The following is a 24,260-nucleotide window of genomic DNA, read 5'->3' on the forward strand; positions in this document are numbered from 1 at the left end:
TGTGGCCGAGAATTCCAAATTCTAACTTTCCTCTAAGAATTTTTTTGACTTTTCTTGTGCCTTTGTTAGTGTAATGTTTCTAAATAAGCATTTTAAGACAGGATTAATACTTACGTCCTTCATTATAGAGGTAGGCTATCCCTAGCTTTACTGCAGCCTCAAAATTTCCACTTTCTGCAGCCCTAAAACAGAGGGATTCATTAGGATTGTAGCAAAGCTTTTCTTTCCCCCACCTTCCGTCAAAACAAATGAAAAGTTATTTTTTCAAAAACATTTTGCCTCTAGTTAGTTGGTTCAATAAAACAGTTACAGGTCTATATTCACACATTTATAAACAAAGTTATCAGCACAAGCAACATGATTTCATAATGTTCCTCATTCTTTGAGCATTCATCCTTTTATGAAGGGAAAGGGAGAGAAGAACCACAAAGACACAGGACCTTTAAGAAATTCACCCATTAAAAAAAAATACATTATTGGTTAGGGTCTGTCCCACACTCCCTGTTTGAAGCTGCACCCTAGCTCTTGAGAGACTGAGAAGGTAACAAGAGCAATGCAACAGACAATAGACAAGTTAGGAAAAAAAAATCAAAGGGAAAGGTTTTGTGGTGATTGAACATTCAAATAAAGACAACCATTTTGATAATCTCTGATTCTGGAAGGCCCAAAAAATATTTTATTCCTGATAATTCAGCCTTTTGTGCTAAAAATGGAATTCAACAACATAACTCATACAACAAATTGGGAATGAATATAGTGTTAAAACAATTAGAATCAGATCATTTGACTTGGTGACTTTGAATTCAGAAAAAAGACAGTGCCTGATTTATTGAAAATCAAAGTATCCACCTAAAGACAGATCATGTGTAGGCAGAGTCTATCTTGTTGGGGATCCACCACCTTTTTGTGCTTGAAAGCATTAGGCTGATAAATTGACAAAATTCACCTAGCACCAGAGGAAATAGTCAGCAAGTGAATATTTGCTGATTTAGCACATTAGAGTTATACTAAAAAGGAACTGCAACCAATGATGCAATAAGCACATACAACATGAAAGAGAAGTGGACTGGAATAATTACACTGGTGGAACCAACATCCCAACAGGACGCAGTTGACAAGCATGCAAACTAAGGTTCACGGAGCCCCTGAAAATTACACAAGTAGAAACAACAGTGCATTTTACAACTGTACCTTTCAAACAGCCACCGATTTACTGGAGACGGCCAGATCTCCTGAAAGTTTGCATGGGCCCAAACACTAGAGTGATTATCTACAAGGTATCGGAAGTGAGAGTGCACCTGAAAGACAGGAGTACAAGATTGCAGCTGTGAACATCTTACACAATCTACATTTAAAAAGGACTCGATTGCTGCTAACGACAAAGTAGTTGCGCATGCGCAGTTCCAATGGTTTTTGTTTGTACTCACCGGACTTCCCAGATTAGTGAGAGAGAACAGTGAGGGGTGGAAATTTCAGGTATTATGAGGTCTGTAATTTGACTTGAAGGTGATATTAGGATCTTGTCAGCTTGAGAGTTTTATTGTACTCAGTGTGTTTATCGCTATCAGGTCCTATGTCTGTTGTGGTTTGAACACACAGCTGGTGAACAAAATGCAGGCGCAGGATGTTGGGATTTAATCGGCTGTGAAAAGGATAATTGAGAAGGAGAGTAGAAACAGTGTGGAGAGAAAAAGAGAGGAGCACTAGACAAAGTCTGGGGAGGAAAACAAGAGGGAGGGCGGAGAAGGAACGCGAGGAGACGCAAGTGTGGAAGTGATGATTAATTTATCAGAATGAACTGCTAAAACTTCCAGTATAATTTAACGAGGAAATAGGACTTGAAGGTGATATTAGGATGTTGTCAGATTAAGAATTTTATTGTAGCCATCAGGTCCTTTGTTATGGCGAACATTACTTTTTCCATATTTGTGCGTAGAATGCTGGGAAAAAATTGTAACCCACTTAAAACACAGGCAAGCACACCAACTGACTTTATTTTAGACAAGGGTTCTTTTCCCCTGAACACAGCAATTGCAATCATTCAGAGTGGCTTAACAGAGAACTCTCTGGAATCACAAGTACAAGTGTCCAATTATTTTGAGCACTTATCACCAAGGCCATTGCAGTAGCACTGGGAAGCACACAGTGCAGTCTCTGGAACTGAAGCATAGCGGTTGTTACTGGACGAATGATCCAGTGACAAGAGTTCAAATCCCACCACGGCAGCAGGGAAATTTAAATTCAGTTAATTAAATAAATCTGGAATTTAAAAAAAACTAGTATAGTAACGGTGACCGTGAAACGACCAGATTGTCATAAAAACCCATCTGATTTACTAATGTCCCTTAGGGAAGGAAATCTGCCATCCTTACCTGATCTGGTCTATACGTGACTCGAGACCCACAGCAATATTGTTGACTCTTAACTGCCCTCTGAAGCGGCCGAGCAAGCCACTAAGTAATACAATAATAAAACTGGACGAACCACCCGGACATGACAACAGCACACCCAGCCCAGTCCACCCTACCAAGTCCTCCTCACCAACATCTGGGACTTGTGCCAAAATTGGGACTGTCCCACAGACTAGTCAACAGCCTGAGAGTCATACTCTCAAAATCATATCTTTCAGCTAATGGCCTAGACTCCTTAAATCACCATCCTAGGTATGTCCTGTCCCACTACCAGGGCAGACCCATCAGAGGTGACGGTACAATAGTATAGTCAGCAGGGAATGGTCCTGAAAGTCTTCAAAATTGACTCCAGAACCCATGGCTTCAGGTCAAGCCTGGATAAGGAAACCTCCAGCTGCTTACCACCTACCGCCCTCCCTCAACAGATGAATCAGTACTTCTCCATGTTGAACACCACTTGGAAGAAGCACTGAGGTTAACAAGGGCACAGAATGTACACTGGGTGAGGGACTTCAACATTCATCAACAGTGGCTCGGGAGCACTACTGACCAAGCCCTGAAAGACAGCTGTCAGACTGGGACTGCAGCAAATGGTGAGAACACCAACACAAGGAGAAAAACCTACTTGACCTCACCCTAGGATTACATAGGATATACAGCACAGAAACAGGCTGATAGAGAATTCAAACCGGCTGCATTTAGACAGACTGTGAAAATTCACAGACCACCAAGTCAAGGCTGCTACATGCAGTTCAGCATGTTGCATTAAGTCATCAATCAACTTGACATTTTAGGACTTTGGGTAGCGAGCCAATTAAAAGGTTAAAAGACTATTAATTGAGCCAATAAGGTCAAAGGAGAGTTCTTTTCTGTAAATTGATCCAGGTATAAGTACAGCCATTTTGACCATGTGGTCTCAGAAGGACAAAGACCTGGCTTAAAGCCAAGAGCTTGTTGCTGTCTGCCAAGAAATAAAGTGACATTAAAATTACAATCGGAGTTCGTATTTCATTGGAAATTAAGAGATCTAACAATTTTGGCGTCACGAACAGGATCGCTGAGGAAAGAAACTGAATTTTGGACATCGGACCTACATACTGAGGTAAAGACTCCTCTTTATAAAAGACCTCGGTCAAAAGTCTAAATTCGCCTCTCCTACGCGATTCCGAAAGCCTCCGGTTTGCGAACCCTCCGGTTGGTAGTCGGCTCGAGGTCCCATAGACGTCTAAACTTCGGCGGTGTGTTAGTTAATTAATCACCGACCTATTGATCGGCTGGAAAGCCTTCAACTCGAGACCCCAGTAAAGAAATCAGTATTATGGCAGCAGGAGATAAGAGCAAAGAATTGGCTACAACTGTTAAAGGTGGGCAGGCACCACATGAAGTTTCGCTAGATTTAATTCTCGAACACTTGAAAGAATACATAGAGCAACAATTCAATTTATCTAAAACTTGTATTAAGATCGAACCAAAGTACGGAACCTCCAAAGGACAATGGTCCTTGGGCGAGATTAAAAGGGTCTGGGGAAAAACGACCCGTATGAAAAATAAAGAGCGAACTAGATGGTCTCTAGCGGTTATGGGCCAGATCTGAAAGCGGAATGAAATTATAATGCATTCCCAACATGATCGAGAACTGACCAGTACAAAGGATCAATTGCAAGCTGTTTGCGCACAGCTGCGACAGAAAAAACTTGAACTTGAAAAGCTGGAAGCGGAAGTTAAAGATCTTAAAGGTGAAATTAAAGAATGGAAAAAATCATTAGGTCAAGAGACAGTAATAGGAAAAGGAAAACGTATCGGTCAATTCCCAGGGTACCCATGTTTGGATAAATTAAAAGCGCAAACCCGAAGACACAACCGAGGAATAGATACGAATTCTGAATCCTCCGACAATAGAGGGTCGGAGGATGAAGAATTAGGGGTGCACTTTGCCCCGTTTAAAAAAAGACGAGTTGTAGTCAAATCAGAAGAGACTGCGGATGAGGGCGGAACCAAAAAAACGAAGAAAAGGCTGTATAAAAAATACTTATTTCATGATCCGGCAGACCCAGAGAAAATTGATAAATGGCCCAAGGAATTGCCCAATCCAAAGAAAGGGGGAGTGAAAACGTGGGACCAATTGGACCGCTTAAGAAATATATATCAATTTCATCCCTGGGACGGAGTGCAAATTTTGACCATAATGGTGCCAAAAACACAGGTAAGAAAATTGCACGACAAGGTAGAAGAAGCTTTGGGGCAGGATGAGCAAGAATTAGACGCAAGATGGGAGGCGATTAAACACTGGCTGCAAGCCTTCAGTCCAGCTAAGACAGACTGGGGAAAAATTGCAGCCTGCCAACAGAAAGGAACAGAGGAGGTCCTGGAGTACGACGAGCGGTTTAGATGCACGTGGCTAGAACATTCGGGTATGAATAATACGGATGAGGAAATGGATGAACAAGTGTTTGGACCCCTGAAAGCAGCTTTCGTGGCAGGTCTAAAGCCAGAACTGTCCAAAATGCTTAAGGTAGTGTGACCGGACTGGGAAGGTAGAGGGACTACCTTTGCAGCATTGGTGGATCGATGTAACCAATTAGATCGGGATATGGGAGCTAAAGTCCGAGCTGTACAGACTATGGGATGGAAATCCCAGGATTCCGATAAACAGTCATTAAGAAAATTCCCCGGAAAATGTCATTGTTGTGGGAAAGAAGGTCACTGGGCCAAGACGTGCAGGGTAAAACAGCAAGGTCGTGGCTGGGGAAGAGGACGCAGCCAGGGATACAATTCAGCCAACAAACAACAGAAGGAGTTACTTGGGATAGCAAAAAACAATTAGAGCCCACCCTGGCCCCCCTCCTCGCATTAATACAACAGAGGGGAGATGGGCTATATATAACTGTGAGGGTGGGCGATAAGGATGCGGACTATCTTTTAGACACAGGGGCGGAATTAACATGCTTACCCCTACAATATGGAGACTTTTTGCCGTTGGATGGTAGAGCACGTACAGCCTATGGAGTTGGGGGCCATAAAATGGAAATTAAAAGGACAACACCGGTACTTATAGGGCTGGGTCCACATGAACTAACCACGCCGGTCTGGATAGGCCCAGTAGATCAACCCCTTTTGGGAATGGACGTTCTAATCCAAATAGATTCATCGTTGCATTTCAAGGATGGTCAGGTGACATGGTCAATTAGAACTTTGAAGAAAGAATTGAAGGAACACCCGATATGGGCTAAAGATAAGAATGATTGTGGCCTACTCCAGATGGAGCCTGCGTCATTTACCGGGACCAAGCCTCCATGCACTAAACAGTATCCCATCAGTCCAACTGCCATCGCGGGAATCTTACCGGTTATTCAGCAATTGGAGAAACAAGGGGTGCTTATTAAAACGCATAGCTCCTCCAATAGCCCCGTGTGGCCAGTATAGAAATCTAATGAGACTTGGCGTTTGACTGTCGATTATAGGAAAGCTAACTAGTGTATTGATCAAAAAGCTCCTTTGGTCGCAGATCCCTCCACCATTTTTAATGCCCTCAAACCAGAACATAAATATTTCTCGGTTATAGATATGGCCAACGGATTTTGGTCAGTGCCTCTTGCTTTTACTGTCCAAGGACAACAGTATACTTGGACCCGGTTACCGCAGGGTTTCCACAACAGCCCAACGGTATTCCACATGGCTTTACAAAGCCATTTGCGAGAATTACCTCCCCGGTCATCCAATATGGAGACGATATCTTGCTAGCTTCAAACACGGAAGAACAGCATGAACAAGATTTACGAGCTTTGCTGGATCACCTTCGGCTGAAAGGACATAAAGCCAGCATCGACAAAGCACAAATATCCCAAGAAGGGGTTGCATACCTGGGACAAAAGATTTCACAAGGAAAGAGAGAACTTACCCAGGATCGAACTGCAGCCATTCAGGCTGCTAAAAACCCCACCACTATTCAGGAACTAAGGTCTTTTTTGGGATTGTGTAACTTCAACAGAAATTGGATTGACTCCTTCACACAGCTTGCTCAGCCACTGAATGATATTTTAAAGGGGAAACGTGCCTCTAAAGAAGCCATCACCCTCACTAAGGAACAGCAAGACGCCTTCCTGAGTTTGAAAAAGGCTTTGTGTTCGGCACCGGCTCTGGGAATCCCCGACAGTGGGAAGCCATTTACCCTGTTTGTCCATGAGAAAGAAGGATATATGATAGCTATACTGACACAAGAACATGGGGATCGGCAGAGACCCATTGGCTATTATTCGGCAAAACTGGATGCGGTAGGCCTCGGATGGGGAAGTTGCCTGAGGGCTATGGAAGCCACATGTCGAGCGGTACTGATCACTGCGGGTCTAGTCCTCGACCAAAAGCTGATTGTCAAGTGTTCCCATACCGTACATGCTTTGCTGTCTATGAATAGAATGTCTCAGGTGACGGCAGCTAGATGGACCCGCTGGACAGCAGTTTTGGAAGCTCCTAATCTCCATATCGTCCGGGCCAGCCCGGTTAATCCTGCAACTATGCTCCCGATGTCAGAATCGAGGGAGCAAGAGGGGGGAGAATGTGAAGAGCATGACTGCGTGGAGATTTTAAAAGAAACAGAAGAAGCAGCCTTAGCAGCAGAGGAGCCTCTGCACAACCCAGACCTCATCCCGTTTACAGATGGTTCCTCCTTTGTTGACAATGGTACCAGAAAAGCAGGATGGGCAGTTACAACCTTATATGAGGTAGTGGCAAAAGGATGTATACCCTCAGGAACATCAGCACAACAGGCCGAGTTGCGGGCCCTGTCAGAAGCATGTCGAATAGCAGAAGGACAGACAGTTAATGTCGACACAGATTCGCGTTATGCTTTTGGAGTCGTTCACGACTTTGGTCTGTTATGGCGGAAGAGAGGATTCCTCACTGCTGCTGGTACACCTATCTGGCCATACAATTACCTCAGGAAGTGTCCATCCTGAAGCGGAAGGCCCATACCAAGGAAAATACCACAGAAGCACAGGGAAATGCCCTAGCCGACCAGGCAGCGAAAGATGCCGCCTCACAGGGCGTTCATCCAGAAGAACCAACACAGATGTGCAGATTGAAAGCACTCAGGACTCTGACACGAGACCTTCAAATAATGCAAGGCGAGTGCTCCCGAGAGGAAAAATGGACATGGATTGAGGCAGGAATTAAGCTATGCGAAGATGGTGTCTGAAGTCAAAGAGTTACCGACAAGCCAGTCGCGCCACAAGCGCTTATGCCTTTTTTTTAGCCCAACAGATCCACTCGTGGGGACACTTGGCCTCACAACAGGTGAAGGCACGGTTCCAGAAAAGCTGGTGGGGTCAGGGATTTAAAAAACATGCCCAGCTGGTAACAGACCGCTGTGTGGTCTGCCAGAAAAATAATTCTGGACCCATCACGGTAATGCCCCGACTGAGGCCCCCTGCCCCTGTCGGACCATTCCAGCATCTGCAGGTTGATTATATATCTCTTCCTTCATGCCAAGGATACACTAACATTCTTGTCATGGTCGACAGATTCTCTAGATGGGTAGAAGCTGTCCCAACTAAAAGAGCCACAGCCAATTACACTGCAAAGGTCTTGTGTAAGGATTACATTCCCCGATGGGGAGTCCCAAGTAGCATTGACTCAGATCAGGGAACACACTTCACAGGTGCTGTCTGCCAAGAAGTCTGTAGGTTACTGAACATTACGTGGGATTTACACTGTCCTTATCATCCACAATCATCAGGACAAGTAGAACGAATGAATCGAACTCAAACAACGGCTTGCCAAATATCACCAAGAAGGAACACTATGGCCCCAGGCACTACCAATAGTGCTATGTAGCATTAGGGCAACCCCGAACAGAACTACAGGTCTAAGTTCACTTGAAATTATAACAAGACGACCCATGTCACTGCCAGGAACTATCGATTTACGGAAAGCTGATGATCACTTAATGAGTGACACGTTGTTATCATACTGTCAGAACTTAACCAATGCTATTAGTTCTGTTTCCCGACAGGTATCGGCAGCTTGGGGTAATCCACCCGAAAGAGGACACGACATCATCCCGGGAGTCTGGGTGCATGTGAAAAAGTTGCATAAAGAACCTTTGGGTGCCAAGTGGGAGGGACCTTATCAAGTGTTATTGACCACCCAGGCAGCTGTTAAAGTCCAAGGAAAGAAAGCCTGGATCCACGCTTCACACATTAAACGAGCACCCGTAATTGAAGCTGAAATCTATTAAGGACAATTACATTTTGCGAAAATGTATAAATTTACTGTATTATTGATTGTAGGTATTCTAGACATTGGCCTACTTCTTACTAGCCAACCCTCTGCACCAAAGGGAAATAGTAGGGTAGCAAGGGAATTACATGTAAATACCTTTTTATATATGTCATACATTTATGCCAAACAAGGTAACATTTCTAGTTGTTGGGTGTGTGGCCACAAGACATTCCCTTGGCTGCCCCAGAATTGGACAGGATCCTGCTATTTAGCCTACAATGTGCCTTATATGTATCATATAAAGTCACTGTCGGAACATTTACACCGTCCTAAGAGAGCTATCACAGGAACAGAGAGGTTCTTTGCCATTCTGATCCCCAGGTATGGGACCGCCAGACTGGCAAGGGAATCCATTAACATGGCATCTGTTGTGGAACGGGTAGCCAATGATACCTCAGAGGCCCGAGTTAAAATCAATGCAGAAATGGTAGCAATCCACACAGTAGCCCTACAGAATAGACTGGCCCTTGATTACATCCTGGCTGAAAAGGGAGGTACTTGCACCCTACTCAGAACTGAGTGTTGCACATATATCCCAGATAGTTCCGAAGAAATTACCCACTTAGCAGAGCATATCCAAAAGGAGGTAGAAAAACTTAAGCAACCCCCATCATTCACTTTGTGGAGTGGAGCCACTGAATGGCTCGGTTCAATAGGAACTTCATTGGTGGAAGGTTTAATTCTATTTGTTGTAATTATTTTACTTTTATATTGTTTGTTTATGTTGATTAAATGTTGTTGCGACCAGGCGGCTGTAGCTGCTGTCCCGCATGAGACACACCTTGCAGGTCCCAGCAGACCGTCTGTACGTGGCACAGGGGTATGTTATGCTTAAGGGAAGGTTGAATTAAGATATTGATTTGGATTAAATTGGAATAAGGTTAATTAACCTACTAAAACCAGACTTCCATTGAGGCCACGATGGAACTCGGGTTGGTGTAAATTTGTGTGGAAGCTACTAGTCCGGACATGTGGCGAAACACCAACAAATTTTAGAAGGAAACTATATTAACATGTATGAAATTATTTTATAGAATGTTCAACCAGTGATACCTGATGTTTTATGATTCAGTTTGTGAAAGAATCAAAGGGGGGATTGATAGAGAATTCAAATCTGCCCCCCCCACCCCCCCCCCCAAAAGTCAAGGCTGCTACGTACAGTTCAGCATGTTGCATTAAGTCATCAATCAACTTGACATTTTAGGACTTTGGGTAGCGAGCCAATTAAAAGGTTAAAAGACTATTAATTGAGCCAATAAGGTCAAAGAAGGAGAGTTCTTTTCTGTAAATTGATCCAGGTATAAGTACAGCCATTTTGACCATGTGGTCTTAGAAGGACAAAGACCTGGCTTAAAGCCAAGAGCTTGTTGCTGTCTGCCAAGAAATAAAGTGACATTAAAACTACAATCGGAGTTCGTATTTCATTGGAAATTAAGAGATCTATAACAGGCTATTCAGCCCAACCAATCCACGCCAGCGTTTATGCTCCACTCAAGCCTCCTCCAGTCTTTCCTCATCTAACTCTCAGCATATCCCTCTATTCCCTTTTCCCTCATATGCTTATCTAACCACTCCTTAAATGCATCTATACTATTCACTTCAACCACTCCCTATGGTAGCGAGTTCCATATTCTCACCACTCTCTGGGTAAAGAAGTTTCTTCAGAATTCCCCATTTGGATTTCTTGGTGACTAACTTATATTGATGGCCTCTAGTTTTGCTCTTCCCCACAAGTGAAAACACTATCTACTCTATCAAAACCTTTGATAAATTTAAAGACCTCTATTAGGTCATCCCTCAGCCTTCTCTTTTCAAGAGAAACGAGACCCAGCCTGTTCATCCTTTCCCAATTGGTATATTCTCGTATTTCTGGTATCCATGTAAATCTTTTTCCCCTCACTAATCTACCTATCGCAGATGCATCTATCCATGACACAGTTCTTGTGGCGAGGAGGACACCCTCCATCGTGACAGTGCTGAATGGGATAGATTCAGAATAGATCTAGCATTTCAAAACTGGGCATCCATGAGGCATTGTGGGCCATCAGCAACAGAATTGTACTCCACCACAATCTGTAACCTCGTGGCCCGTCATATCCCTCACTCTACCATTACCAACAAGCCGAGGGACCAATCATAGAAAATAGGTGCAGGAGTAGGCCATTCAGCTCTTTGAGCCTTCAACACCATTCAATAAGATCATGGCTGATCAGTCACCTCAGTACCCCTTTCCTGCTTTCTCTCCATATCCCTTGATCCCTTTAGCCGTAAGGACCATATCTAACTCCCTCTCGAATATATCCAATAAACTGGCATCAACAACTCTCTGCAGTAGGGAATTCCACAGGTTAACAACTCTGAGTGAAGAAGTTTCTCCTCATCAGTCCTAAATGACGTCCCCTTATCCTTAGACTATGTCCCCTGGTTCTGGACGTCCCCAACACTGGGAACATTCTTCCTGCATCTAACCTGTCCAGTCCCATCAGAATTTTATATGTTTATGAGATCCCCTCTCATCCTTCTAAACTCCAGTGAATACAGGCCCAGTCGATACAGTCTCTCCTCATAGGTCAGTCCTGCCATCCTAGGAATCAGTCTGGTGAACCTTCGCTGCACTCCATCAATAGCAAGAACGTCCTTCCTCAGATAAGGAACCAAAACTGAACACAACATTCCAGGTGAGGCCTCGCTAAGGTTCCTGTACTCAAATCCCCTAGCTATGAAGGCCAATATACCATTTGCCTTCTTCACCACCTGTTGTACCTGCATGCCAACTTTCAATGACTGATGTACCATGACACCCAGGTCTCGTTGCACCTCCCCTTTACCTAATCTGCCGCCATTCAGATAATATTCTGCCTTCATGTTTTTGCCACCGAAGTGGATAACCTCACATTTATCCACATTATACTGCATCTGCCATGCATTTGCGCACTCACCTAACCTGTCCAAGTCACCCTGCAGTCTCTTCGCGTCCCCCTCACAGCTCACACCACCACCCAGCTTAGTGTCACCTGCAAATTTGGATATATTACACTCAATTCCTTCATCTAAATCATTAATGTATATTGTAAATAGCTGGGGTCCCAGCACTGAGCCCTGCAGCACCCCACTAGTCACTGCCCGCCAATCTGAAAAGGACCCATTTATCTCGAGACTCTGCTTCCTGTTTGCCAACCAGTTCTCTATCCACGTCAGTACATTACCCCCAATACCATGTGCTTTAATTTTGCACACCAATCTCGTGTGGGACCTTGTCAAAAGCTTTTTGAAAGTCCAAATACACCACATCCACTGGTTCTCCCTTGTCCACTCTACTAGTTACATCCTCAAAAAATTCTAGAAGATTTGTCAAGCATGATTTCCCTTTCATAAATCCATGCTGACTTGGACCGATCCCGTCACTGCTTTCCAAATGCGCTGCTATTTCATCTTTAATAAATTGATTCCAACATTTTCCCCACTACTGATGTCAGGCTAACCGGTCTATAATTACCTGTTTTCTCTCCCTCCCTTTTTAAAAAGTGATGTTACATTAGCTACCCTCCAGTCCATAGGAATTGATCCAGAGTTGATAGACTGTTGGAAAATGATCACAAATGCATCCACTATTTCTAGGGCCACTTCCTTAAGTACTTTGGGATGCAGACTATCAGGCCCCGGGGATTCGAGTTCAATGAATAAAGAGCATGCCAGGAGCAGCAGCAGGCTACCTAAAAATAAGGGGTCAACCCAGAGAAGTCGCAACAAAACTACATGCATGCTAAACAATGGAAGCAGCATGTTATAGTCAGAGCTAAGCAATCCCACAACCAATGGATCAGACCAAAGCTCTGCAGTCCTGCTGCATCCAGTCGTGAATGATAGTGAACAATTAAACAACTGACAGGAGGAGGAGGCTCCATGAATATCCCCATCTTTAATGATAGATGAGCCCAGCATGCGAGTGCAAAAGATGAGGCTGAAATGTTTGCAACTATCTTCAGCCAGAAGTGCCGAGTGGATAATCCACATCAGCCTCCTCCTGACGTCCTCACCATTACAGAAGCCAGTAGTCAGTCAATTTGATTCACTCCCACGTAATATCAAAAAATGGCTGCGCGCACTGGATACAGCAAAGACTTTGGATGCAGGACGACAACCGGGATAAAGACGTGCTCCAGAACAAGCTGTTCCAGTACAGCTACAACATGGCATCTACCCAACAATGTGGAGAACTACCCAGATATGTCCTGTCCACAAAAAGCAGGACAAATCCAATTCGGCAATTATCGCACCATCATAGGAATAGGAGTAGGTCATTCAGCCCCACGAGGCTGCTCTGCCACTTAATGAGATCATGGCTGATCTGCAACCTAACTTCATATACCCGCTGTTGGCCCACATCCCTTAATACCTTTGGTTAACAGAAAGCTATCAATCTCCAATTTAAAATTAATAATTGATTTATCAATTGCCATTTGCAGAAGAGAGCTTCAAATTTCTACCACTCTATGGCCCCAAGTTTCCACACGCAGCGAAAAAGGCGCCCCTCAGAGCTGGGCGCCTGTTTTTCACGCCGGAAACGGCGCCTGAAAAAAAAACACGGTATTCTCGAGCTCCTTGCAGCTCGATGTCTGCTTGGCGCGGCGCACAGGGGGTGGAGCCTACCACTCGCGCCGATTTTGTAAGTAGGAGGGGGCGGGTACAAATTAAATGAGTTTTTTTGGTGCCGGCAACCCTGCGCGTGCGCGTTGGAGCGTTCGCGCACACGCAGTCTGAAGTAAACATGGCACTCGGCCATTTTTAAAAGTGCTGCAGAAAAAATGAAAATTTGTTTATTGAACCCTTGCAAAGGCTTGCATTTTAATTTTCTTGATAGTTCTGTGTGAGGGAGTGCTTTTAGCAGCACTGCTGAATAAATCATCTGCTGAATTAATGTTGGCTCTTTAACCAGTGTTACTGCAGCAACTGTGCATTTTAATTCAGCCTTTACAACTCGTTACCGTTTCAATCTCCACCACTCATTCTGTAATTAAAGATAGACTGTGATAAACGGGACACATGCACTTGTTTGAGACTATTCAAATTCTTTGTAGCTGTTCAATTTTTAAAATTTTTTAATAAAACCACATTGCCCTTCCATGATCAGCACTGAGGCTGCTTGCTGCTTCTTGCCCCTGCCGTCGGGACCGACGCCACAGAACACCGCTGCCTCAAGCACTGAAGCTGCTTGCTGCTTCTTGCCCCTGCCGTCGGGACCGACACCACAGCACACCGCTGCCTCAAGCACTAAAGCTGCTTGCTGCTTCTTGCCCCTGCCGTCGGGACCGACGCCACACCGCTGCCTGAAAGGCCTGCCTGAAGCACTTTCACACAGGTAGGAACATGGTTTATTTAATCTTTTCTTTGCTTATAAATTTTTATTCAGGTTGGATTTATTTATATAATATTTGTATAAGTATAACTAAGGATTGATTGTAGAATTTAATGACTTCCCTTCCCCCCCTCCTCGTTCCCGACGCCTAATTTGTAACCTGCGCCTGATTTTTTAATGTGTAGACAAGGTTTTTTCAAGCGTACAAAAATCTTCACTTGCTCCATTCTAAGTTAGTTTGGAGTACGTTTTCACTGTGGAAACTTTCAAATCAGGCGTCAGTGGCCGGACACGCCCCCTTTTGAAAAAAAAATTCTGTTCAAAAGTGAAACTGTTCTACCTGACTAGAACTGCAGAAAACTTAAATGTGGAGAATTCCGATTTCTAAGATACTCCGTTCTCCACCAGTTGCTCCTAAAAATCAGGAGCAAATCATGTGGAAACTTGGGGCCTTTGTGTGTAGAAGTGTTTCCTAATTTCACTCGTGAAAGGTTTGGCTCTAATTTTTAGACAATGCCACCTAGTCCTAGAATCCCCAACAAGTGGAAATAGTTTATCTCTATTTACTCTATCTGTCCTCCTTAATAGCTTGAAAACTTCAATCAGATCACCTCTTAACCTTCTAAATTCTAGGGAATACAACTCTAATTTGTGTCACTCCGCGTAACTTAACCCTTTAAGTCCAGGTATCATTCTGGTAAACCTACGCTGCACTCCCTCCAAGGCCAATTCATCCTTCCCAAGGTGTGGTGTCCAGAACTGCTCATAGTACTCCAAGTGTGGTCTAACCAGGATTTTATATAGCTGCTCCATAACTTCTACACCTTGTATTCTAGATATAAAGACCAGCTTCACATTAACCTTTTTGATTATTTTCTGTACCTGTTCATGACATTTTAATGATCATGTACCCAGACTCTCAAGTCTCTTTGGAGCTCCACTGTTTTTAGCCTTTAACCATTTAGAAAGTACCCCGTTCTACCCTTCTTGGGTCCAAAGTGGATAACCTCCCATTTGCCCACATTGAAATTCATTTGCCACAATTTTGCCCAATTAATTCATCAATATCCCTTTGTAATTTTATGCTTCCGTCTACACTGCCTACAATGTCATCAGCAAATTTGGATATGACTTTCTACGCCATCATCCAAGTCGTTAATAAAAACAGTGAATAGTTGAGGCAACAACACAAATCCCTGCAGGATACCACTAGTCACTTCCTGCCAATTTGAGCACCAAGCCATTATCCCTACTGCCCGTCTCCTGCCGCTCAGCTAATTTCCTAACCAGATCAATAATTTGCCCTGACGTCCATGGAATTCTGTCTTAGTTAATAGTCTCTTATGCGAGACTTTATCAAATGCCTTCTGGAACTCCATATAAATAACATCCATAGTTATTCCCCTTCCACTACTTAAGTCACCTCTTCAAAAAGTTCAATCAGCTTCATCAGGCATGCTGGCTCTCTCTGATTAACTAAAAGTTCAAGATGTTCAGTCACCCTATTCTTATAGACTCGAGCAATTTCCCCAACAACAGATGTTTGGCTAACTGGTCTAAAATTCCCCGGTTTCCTTTTCCCACCATTCTTAAATAGCGGCGTGCATACACAATTTTCCAATCTAAAGGAACGGTTCCTGAATCAAGAGAACTTTGGAAGATTATAGTTAGGGCATCTGCAGTGTGCTCACCTACTTCCTTTAAAACCCTGGAATGGAAACCATCTGGTCCTGGGGATTTGTCACCCTTCAGTACCATTATTTTCTTCATCACTGTTACTTTACTTACAATTAATTTTATTGAGTCCCTGATTCAGTATTAATTTCCTTGGGATTTCTGGATTTCAATACTGACGCAAAAGTAATTATTCAATGTCTACCATTTCTTTAAATCAATGATATCACTTTCAGTTTTTAAGGGACCAACATTGCTCCTGAAGACCCTCTTTTTCCTAATACAATTATAAAATAATTGTGTTGATTTTGATATCCCTTGCAAGTTCCTTTTCATACTCCATCAGTCTACTCTCAATCACCTTCCTATTTACCCTTTCCGCCAGAACACTGCTCCCATTCCGATTCAGGTGGAGCCCGTCCCATCGGTACAGCTCCTTCTTGTCCCAGAACTATGCTCGTGTCCCATGAAAAGGAACCCTCTTTCTCAAACCAGCCCTTTAGCCACTTGTTAATTCTCCTGATCTGAATACTTCTATGCCAATTTGCACGTGGCAATCGGGCAATAATCCAGAGATTATTGCCGTCGAGGTCCTGCTTTGCAATTCAGAGCCTAACTCCTGATACTCTTTCAGCAGGACCGCCTCCCTGTTCCTACCAATGGCATTTGTTCCAACATGGATCACAACAACTGGATTTACCCCCTTCCTTTCCAAGTTCCTCTCCAGCCGCTGGGAGATATCCCTTACCCTGGCAACACACCCTTTGGGATTCTTGTTCTTGGCTGCAAAGAATGCTGTCTATCTCCCTAATTAGAGTCCCCTATCACTATTATGTCCTTACAAGTAGCGAGTAAATCTTACCTGTTGGTCAGAACCAGTGTCTGCGGGACCTCTTTCTCGACCTCTCCTAAATCCCCGCTACCCGGCACCCTAATAGTCACAACCTCCCTTTCATGAACCTGTGCTTTCCTCTGGGGTGTGACTGTGTTCTGGATAAAACGGTCAAGAAATTATTTTCCCTCCCTTATGTGTCAGAGTGTCTCCAACTTGCACTCCAGCTCAATGACTGAGCCGGAGAGATTCGAGATGGAGACATTTGCACGCGGGACAGTCACACTGTCCACAAACTCCCACATACTGCAGTCCAGGCACACAACCTGCATTGCCATATCTTAGTCTAGCCTTATTTTATTTAGTTAATTAGTCAATAACTTTATTCAATTATTATTTATTAGTTTAACGAGTTTAGCTATAAATTTAACAGTACTTTATAGTTTCCCACACCTAGTTTAAACTACAGTCCTAAGTTAGTGAGAAAAGAGGGAAAAAAACCTTAATACACACCAACCAATCATCTACCTGCTGTCCTTGGGTTTTTTTTTGAAAATCGTCTAAGGTTCCCCACCGCTGATACCTCCTCCCTCTTCCCAAATTCCCCAAATAAACCACTCCGGTTAAGGCACCATACAGACTGCAGCGATTTAAGGGCAATTAAGGATGCGCAATAAATGTTGGCCTTGGCAGCGACGCCCACATCTCAGGAACAATTTTTTTTAAAATAAAGTGCCCCCAACTGCATCAACTTCAAATATCAGATTTGAACTCAAGAAGCCTTACTGCTAGAAAGTGAGATAAACCCAAGGAATTCAGAACATTTGTCAACCAATGATTTAGTGAATAAGGCACATGTTTGGTCACGTAAAGGAAACATTCACACCATTGGTGTTTGCGAGATAGAGGGAGTAGTGCTGCTCTACATTATGAGAGTGTATCAGCTACATACATGCAGGCTGCAAAAAAATCTCAATACACTCAGTAATTGGTAAATGTACACAGATAAATATAGAACCCTCTGGATACGGACTAAGCTTGCAGAGCAAGGTGCAATGCAATTGCTGCGCAGTTTGCAAACAGAATAAAGTGTTGTTTGTTTTCCCTTGTAGTAATAAAATAATGACATGTACAAATAGTGCGATTATAATTAATCAATGTTAAAATTATTGCTTTACTGGTACTATATCTCCAATCTTATCACAGCGGGTATAAAATGACAATTAACTCACCGCTCTGAAGTGCAAGATATCCTGAGCAGGAAGGCATTCCAATACATAAAGCAGAACATCGTCTGGAAGACTGAGCAGCGTCAAGACAGGTGAACGTTTCTTACTTTTCGGTTTTGTGAGCAGGGAAAAACATTTTGCACATTTACAATGAAACACTGAAAGCAAAAGAATGTTTCAGAATGGTAAATAGTTTGATTTTAGATTTTGCTTAGAATCTCAAGCCATTTATTGTTCCTTCCCCACTTGTGTAAAAAAAAAAGGTAATGCTGATATGCAAAAACTGTACATTTTCCCACATTACAACATTGGCTGTAAAGCGCTTTGAGACATCCGGTGGTTGTGAAAGGTGCTATATAAATTCATGTCTTTTTTTTAAAGCAAACTCAAAAAATCCATGATTAAAACATGTTTTAAATGTTTAGCTATCCTGCAAGGTCTTCACCATTCCTCAAATGGTGCAGCACAGGAACAGCATAACAGGATGAATTCTGAGAAAACTAAATGCTGAGCAAGCAAAAAAAAATGCTGCAGATCAGCAGAATCAGTCTCCTACCCCCATCTCTTGTAAAGCTCCAGGACCCATATAATTTTGCAGCCCCCCCCCCCCCGGCAAAAAAATAAAATAAAACTGGCATCTTTCCGCAGCTTCAGGTATGACAGGTGCTGGGGTTTTACACAGGCATGGGGTTCAACACCATGTACTTGCGCAGTGTGTGGGAATAGAACAAAAGACACTCAAAACATCCATTTGGCTACCCACTGCTGTCTCATGGGTTTTCCTTGTGTCAGCAACACCTGACATATCGAAACCCATTGTTTCCACATCAAACTTACAAAAATGTGACCTTTGCTTGGGGGAACTTTTCCTCCTCTCCTAAAGAATTATTTGGTTATATGCTTTTTGCCCTTATCTAGAAGAGGAACGAACAGCATATTTCATGGTTGCTTGCTCAGTCTGTAGACCACCACATTAATGCACAAAAAATGCAAGGACCTCCACCCAGTGTTGAATGTACAGACCTATATCCTGCTGCGTACAAGATATTAGGCAAGATCTTAGACTAGATGTAGTCATTCCTGGACTGGACCACACAGACCAAACAGGCTGTCAAGTGAGAGCACCAGGCAGCTGTGAAAAGCCCCGGCACACTAAAAGATTTGCATTTATATAGTGCCTTTCACGACCACCGGACATCTCAAAGCGCTTCAGAGCCAATGAAGTACTTTTGGAGTGTAGTCACTGTTGTAATGTAAGAAACGCAGCAGCCAACTTGTGCACTGCAAACTCCCACAAACAGCAATATGATAATGACCAGATAATCTGTTTTATGTTGATTGAGGGATAAATTTTGGCCAGGACACCGGGGATAACTCCCCAGCTCTTCTTCAAAATAGTGCCATGGGATCTTTTACGTCCACCTGAAGGGGCAGACAGGGCCTTGGTTTAACATCTCATTCGAAAGACGGCACCTCCAACAGTGCAGCACTCCCTCAGTACTACATTGGAGCGTCAGCCCAGATTTGTGTGCTCTAGTCCCTGGAATGGGACCTGAGCCCACAACCTTCTGCCTCAGAAGGGAGTATGCTACCCACTGAGCCACGGCTGACACTTAGCCAGTACTGACCCTGGACACAAGAAATTCAACTAAATGAAGTGGATTGGAAATTCTCCTTGCGACGTTCGAGAATAAGCTTTGGTGATGCATTCAGGAGGTGAATCCTGAATTTGTACCCCACATCAATAACGTGCACCAATGTCCTCAGCTCACCTATTCTGGCTACACTGGGAGATCATAATGATCAAAGATGTCTCCTATTCCCTTTCTAGTTTGTCTTGGTCATCACACATCCTCTAGCAATGTCCATCTGATGAACCCAGGAATCCAGAGTAGAGGCAGGAAAGATTGAACACAAACTATCTCTGTATGCTGACAACATACTGTAATATATAACTAACCCACCCCACTGCTGAGCACTTCCCAAAGCATCAGCGATTTTGGACAAATCTTTGTTTTAGTGTAGTTGAATTTAGAATAGAATGGTACAGCACAGGCCATTTGGCCCATCATGCCTATGCCAGCTCTCTGAAAGAGCTATTCAATTGGTCCAACTCCCCTGCTCTTTTTCCATGGCCTTATAAAAATTCTTCCTTTTGCAGCCAAAGGATATGCCTCTCATGTAAGAGGAGGCACACCAAATCTACATTTTACTACATTGTACCTAACAAGACATTCCTCAGATTCAAAGCAAGGCAGAAAGTTACAGAACACAGTAACTGTCATTTTGCATGGTATGGGGCTGACTTTGAATACCTTAAACATTATACCAAAACTCAACACTCTGATTTTTGTACAATGTCATTTTCCACCATTCCCAAACACCACTAGTATATGTTCCAGCCTAACCAAATGGGACATTTTGCCCACATCATTCTTGGGTACAGTGAACAAAATAAAGATGAACATTCTCCCTCCATCTCCTCTACCTTTTTCAGATGCTGCCCAGCAAACTACCAGCCTGACATAGAAATATAGAAAATAGGTGCAGGAGTACGCCATTCGGCCCTTCGAGCCTGCACCACCATTCAATAAGATCATGGCTGACCATTCCCTCAGTACCCCTTTCCTGCTTTCTCTCCATACCCCTTGATCTCTTTAGCTGTAAGGGCCATATCGAACTCCCTCTTGAGATAGGAGAGTTTCACAAATTTCAGATACAACCACTACACAACTCAAATTGGTGATTGCAGCCTGGTGCAATCCAGGCAACAGCAAACATAGCTGGCACCCATCAAGTAGAATGAATGGTGTTTCATCTCCAAATAAAACTGTGAAACTACCAGTCAATCTAGAGCCAGTTCTTGGAAGCCACTCAACCAGCAACCCAGATACTATCCCCACCACCACCAACCAAGATGACCAACCTTTTGCAGGGCCCCTCTCCATCACCAAGCAAAAATAACTCGGGCAACCCAAACAAGCTACCTCAACCAGCACTGCTCCCAGTCAGGGGCCCCGAGGTCCCCCCAGACACTACAGTGAGAATGGGCAGCATCTTCATTGATTATATACAGGAGTACATTCACACAATATACACAGACTTCAGGAGATGTCTCGAATTGTACACCGGCTGCACAGTGTGACCGGGCGCCATGAGTACAAGCACCCGGAGCCCAGTGGAAAGTTACAGACCCGAGAGTCGGGACTTCCAAGAGATTTCAGTTCTCAGCAGGCCAAGAATTCAGATCAGAGTCCCGGGGGTCCGAGCACAGCGCCCGCCCCGCTCCAGGCCAACCCCCTCCCCCAGGCCCGCCGGCACTTTACAAACCTTCAACTCGGCGGCCAAAACTCAGCCATCAGATCAGGGGCGGGAGGACCGAGCGCGGGTTAGAGAGGCGCGACTCCAGTCTGCACGGGAGGCGCAGGCCTCCGGGCCCGCTTTCCGCCCACTGAGCGACAGGGACAAGAGCTAACGGGCGCTTCAAACCAAATACAGAGCACAGATCCGACTCCCCTCACCGCCCGCCCGGCCGGCCACACACATCCACACGCACTCACCGCCCGGCCGCATCTTCAACCCAATCGGCCTTTTCCAGACGAAAAAAGTGATGAGAATTCCTGGATGAGCCGCTAAGGGCCGGGAGCCGGGCTGTCGGTCACTCGGGCGGTGGGTGAGGGGACCGGGTTGTGGGTCACTCGGGCGGTGGGTGAGGGGACCGGGTTGTGGGTCACTCGGGCGGTGGGTGAGGGGGCCGGGCTGTCGGTCACTCGGGCGGTGGGTGAGGGGACCGGGTTGTGGGTCACTCGGGCGGTGGGTGAGGGGACCGGGCTGTCGATCACTCGGGCGGTGGGCCCGGGCGGTGGGTGAGGGGGCCGGGCTGTCGGTCACTCGGGCGGTGGGTGAGGGGACCGGGTTGTGGGTCACTCGGGCGGTGGGTGAGGGGACCGGGCTGTCGATCACTCGGGCGGTGGGCCCGGGCGGTGGGTGAGGGGGCCTGGCTGTGGGTCACTCGGGCGATGGGTGAAGGGCCCGGGCGGTGGGGCCGGGCTGTGGGTCACTCGGGCGATGGGTGAAGGGCCCGGGCTGTGGGTCACTCGGGCGGTGGGTGAGGGGGCCGGGCTGTGGGTCACTCGGGCGATGGGTGAGAGGGCCGGGCTGTCGGTCACTCGGGTGATGGGTGAGGGGGCCGGGCTGTCGGTCACTCGGGCGATAGATGAAGGGCCCGGGCTGTGGGTCACTCGGTCGCTAACCCGACACCGCTGAAAAGCCGTCCGCGCGCCCGACCGTTTCAAACCAGCCTCACGTGAAGCATTTCAAAATCGCCCGTGCTGATTGGATAACTGTAGCCCCCGTCCGCCCCGCCCATTGGTTTGTCTGTCAGTCAATCATCAGCCTCACCGACTCAATTCTTCATCACGATTGGTGGGTTTGACATCTTTTCCGGGTTGCGAGCGGTTCTAATTGGTTGCAACGGATGCATTTTCGAATCAGGCAGGACCGAATCGCAGCGCCCCCGGTGGCGGAAGGAAGAAGCGCAGTGCCGCCGGTGGCTTTTCCCTAGGGACGACCCTCATCTCTGCTCCTTTAAGGACAGAAGTACAGGGGATGCAGACTTGAACGGATCAAAGAATCATAGAAAATTACTACACAGGAGGCCCTTCCGCCCTTCGGCCCATGTTGGTCGGAAAAAGAGCTATCCAGCCTAATCCCATCTTTCAGCACCAGGTCCGCCCTGTAAGTCACAGCTCTTTAAGTGCACATCCAAATACTTTTTAAATGTCTGTCTCTGCCACCCTTTCAGGCAGTGAGTTCCAGATATCCACCACCCTCTGGGTAATTTTTTTTTTTCCTCATCTCCCCTCTAATCCTCCTACCAACTACTTTAAACCTATGCCCCCTGGTTATTGACCCCTCTGCTAAGGGAAATAGGCCCTTCCTATCCACTCTATCTAGGCCCCTCATAATTTTATACACCTCAATTAAATCTTCCCTCAGCCTCCTCGCTTCCAAAGAAAACAACCCCAACCTATTCAACCTTTCCTCATAAGTCATCCCCCTCATCCCCGGAATCAGCCTAGTGAGCCTTCTCTGAACTGCCTCCAAAGCAAGTATATCCTTTCGTAAATATGGAAACCAAAACTGCATGCAGTATTCCAGGTGTGGCCTCACCAATACCTTATATAGCTGTAGCAAGACTTCCCTGCTTTTATACTCCAACTCCTTTGCAATAAAGGCCAAGATACCATTGGGCTTCCTGATTACCTGCTGTACCTGCATACTATCCTTTTGCGTTTCATGCACAAGTACCCCCAGTCCCGCTGAACTGCGGCACTTTGCAATCTTTCTCCATTTAAATAATAATTTGCTATTTGATTTTTTTCTGCCAAACTGCATGACCTCACACTTTCCAACATTATACTCCATCTGCCAAAGTTTTGCCCACTCACTTAGCTTGTCTATGTCCTTTTGCAGATTTTTTGTTGCACACATCTGATATAAGCTTCCCTTTTTTGCCTTATCATCTAGAGGACTCTAAATTTGGCAGTTCTACCCTTTTACTTTGTGGGAATGTGTTTAGCCTGAATTCCATGCATCTCTCTCTTGAATGCCTCCCGCTGCTCTGACACTGATTTACCTTCAAGTAGCTGTTTCTAGTCCACTTCTGGTAAATCATTTCTCAACCCCGTAAAATTGGCCTTCCCCCAAGTTAGACATTTACTCCTGTTTTATCTTTGTCCCTATCCATAATTATGCTAAAACTAACTGAATTATGATCACTACCACAAAAATGCTCTCCCATGGATATTCCTTCCACCTTCATTCCCTAAAACTAAATCCAGAACTGCCTCCCCGCCCTCTTGTTGGGCTTGCGATGTACTGGCTTAAAAAATTCTCCAGAATGCAATTTAGGAATTCTGTTCCCCTATACCTTTTACACTGATATTATCCCCGTTAATATTTTCAAGAAATCCCCCACTATTACTGCCCTATTGTTTTTTGCACTTGTCAGAAATTTGCCTACAAATTTGCTCTTCTATCTCCCTCGGACTGTTTGGGGGTCTATAGTACACTCCTAGCATTGTGATTGCCCCTTTTTTGTTCTTTAGCTGTAATTGTTTCTTTAACCAATACTGCCACACCCTCCTTTTTTAACCCCCTCTCTATCTCATCTGAAAACCCTGTAACCAGGATGTGGTGGACAACTGGTTTAGCTATTCACTACCCGATTTGGCTGGACCACAGAATGCACTATAGGGTCCTGCTCTTGTTTGCCAAAACTGCTCACTATTCCAGGATCATTCTAGAATGCAAAGGGCGTAATTTCTTTACTGCAACCCGTCATTTTAAACCCCTCTCCTCAGTCTCCGCCACCCTCACCTCCGACAACAAGTGCAAGGAGCTCATGGACTTCTTTGTCTATAAGATTGAGATCATCCTATCAGCTGCTTCTGCCACTTCCCTTCCTTCCCTTAAGCCCA

The 24,260-nt window shown here is 44.9% G+C and overlaps 1 protein-coding gene across 2 annotated transcripts in view; it reads right to left on the reverse strand.

Moving 5' to 3' along the window:
* The window catches only part of ccnf (cyclin F), a 49,717-nt gene extending 27,649 nt beyond the window's left edge, over positions 1-22,068 (reverse strand). For both annotated transcript variants that reach the window (XM_070900876.1, XM_070900875.1), the window contains exons 1-4: positions 21,339-22,068; positions 17,782-17,936; positions 1,192-1,298; positions 115-182 (exon numbers count right to left, since the gene is read on the reverse strand). In XM_070900876.1, coding sequence (XP_070756977.1) covers positions 115-182; positions 1,192-1,298; positions 17,782-17,936; positions 21,339-21,351 — 343 coding nt within the window. In that variant the 5' untranslated portion in view covers positions 21,352-22,068. The remainder of the gene's footprint in view (positions 1-114; positions 183-1,191; positions 1,299-17,781; positions 17,937-21,338) is intronic.
* Positions 22,069-24,260: the final 2,192 nt, after the last annotated feature.

This window comes from Pristiophorus japonicus, chromosome 15, assembly GCF_044704955.1.
Source record: "Pristiophorus japonicus isolate sPriJap1 chromosome 15, sPriJap1.hap1, whole genome shotgun sequence".
In the NCBI taxonomy this organism is placed as follows: domain Eukaryota; kingdom Metazoa; phylum Chordata; class Chondrichthyes; family Pristiophoridae; genus Pristiophorus; species Pristiophorus japonicus.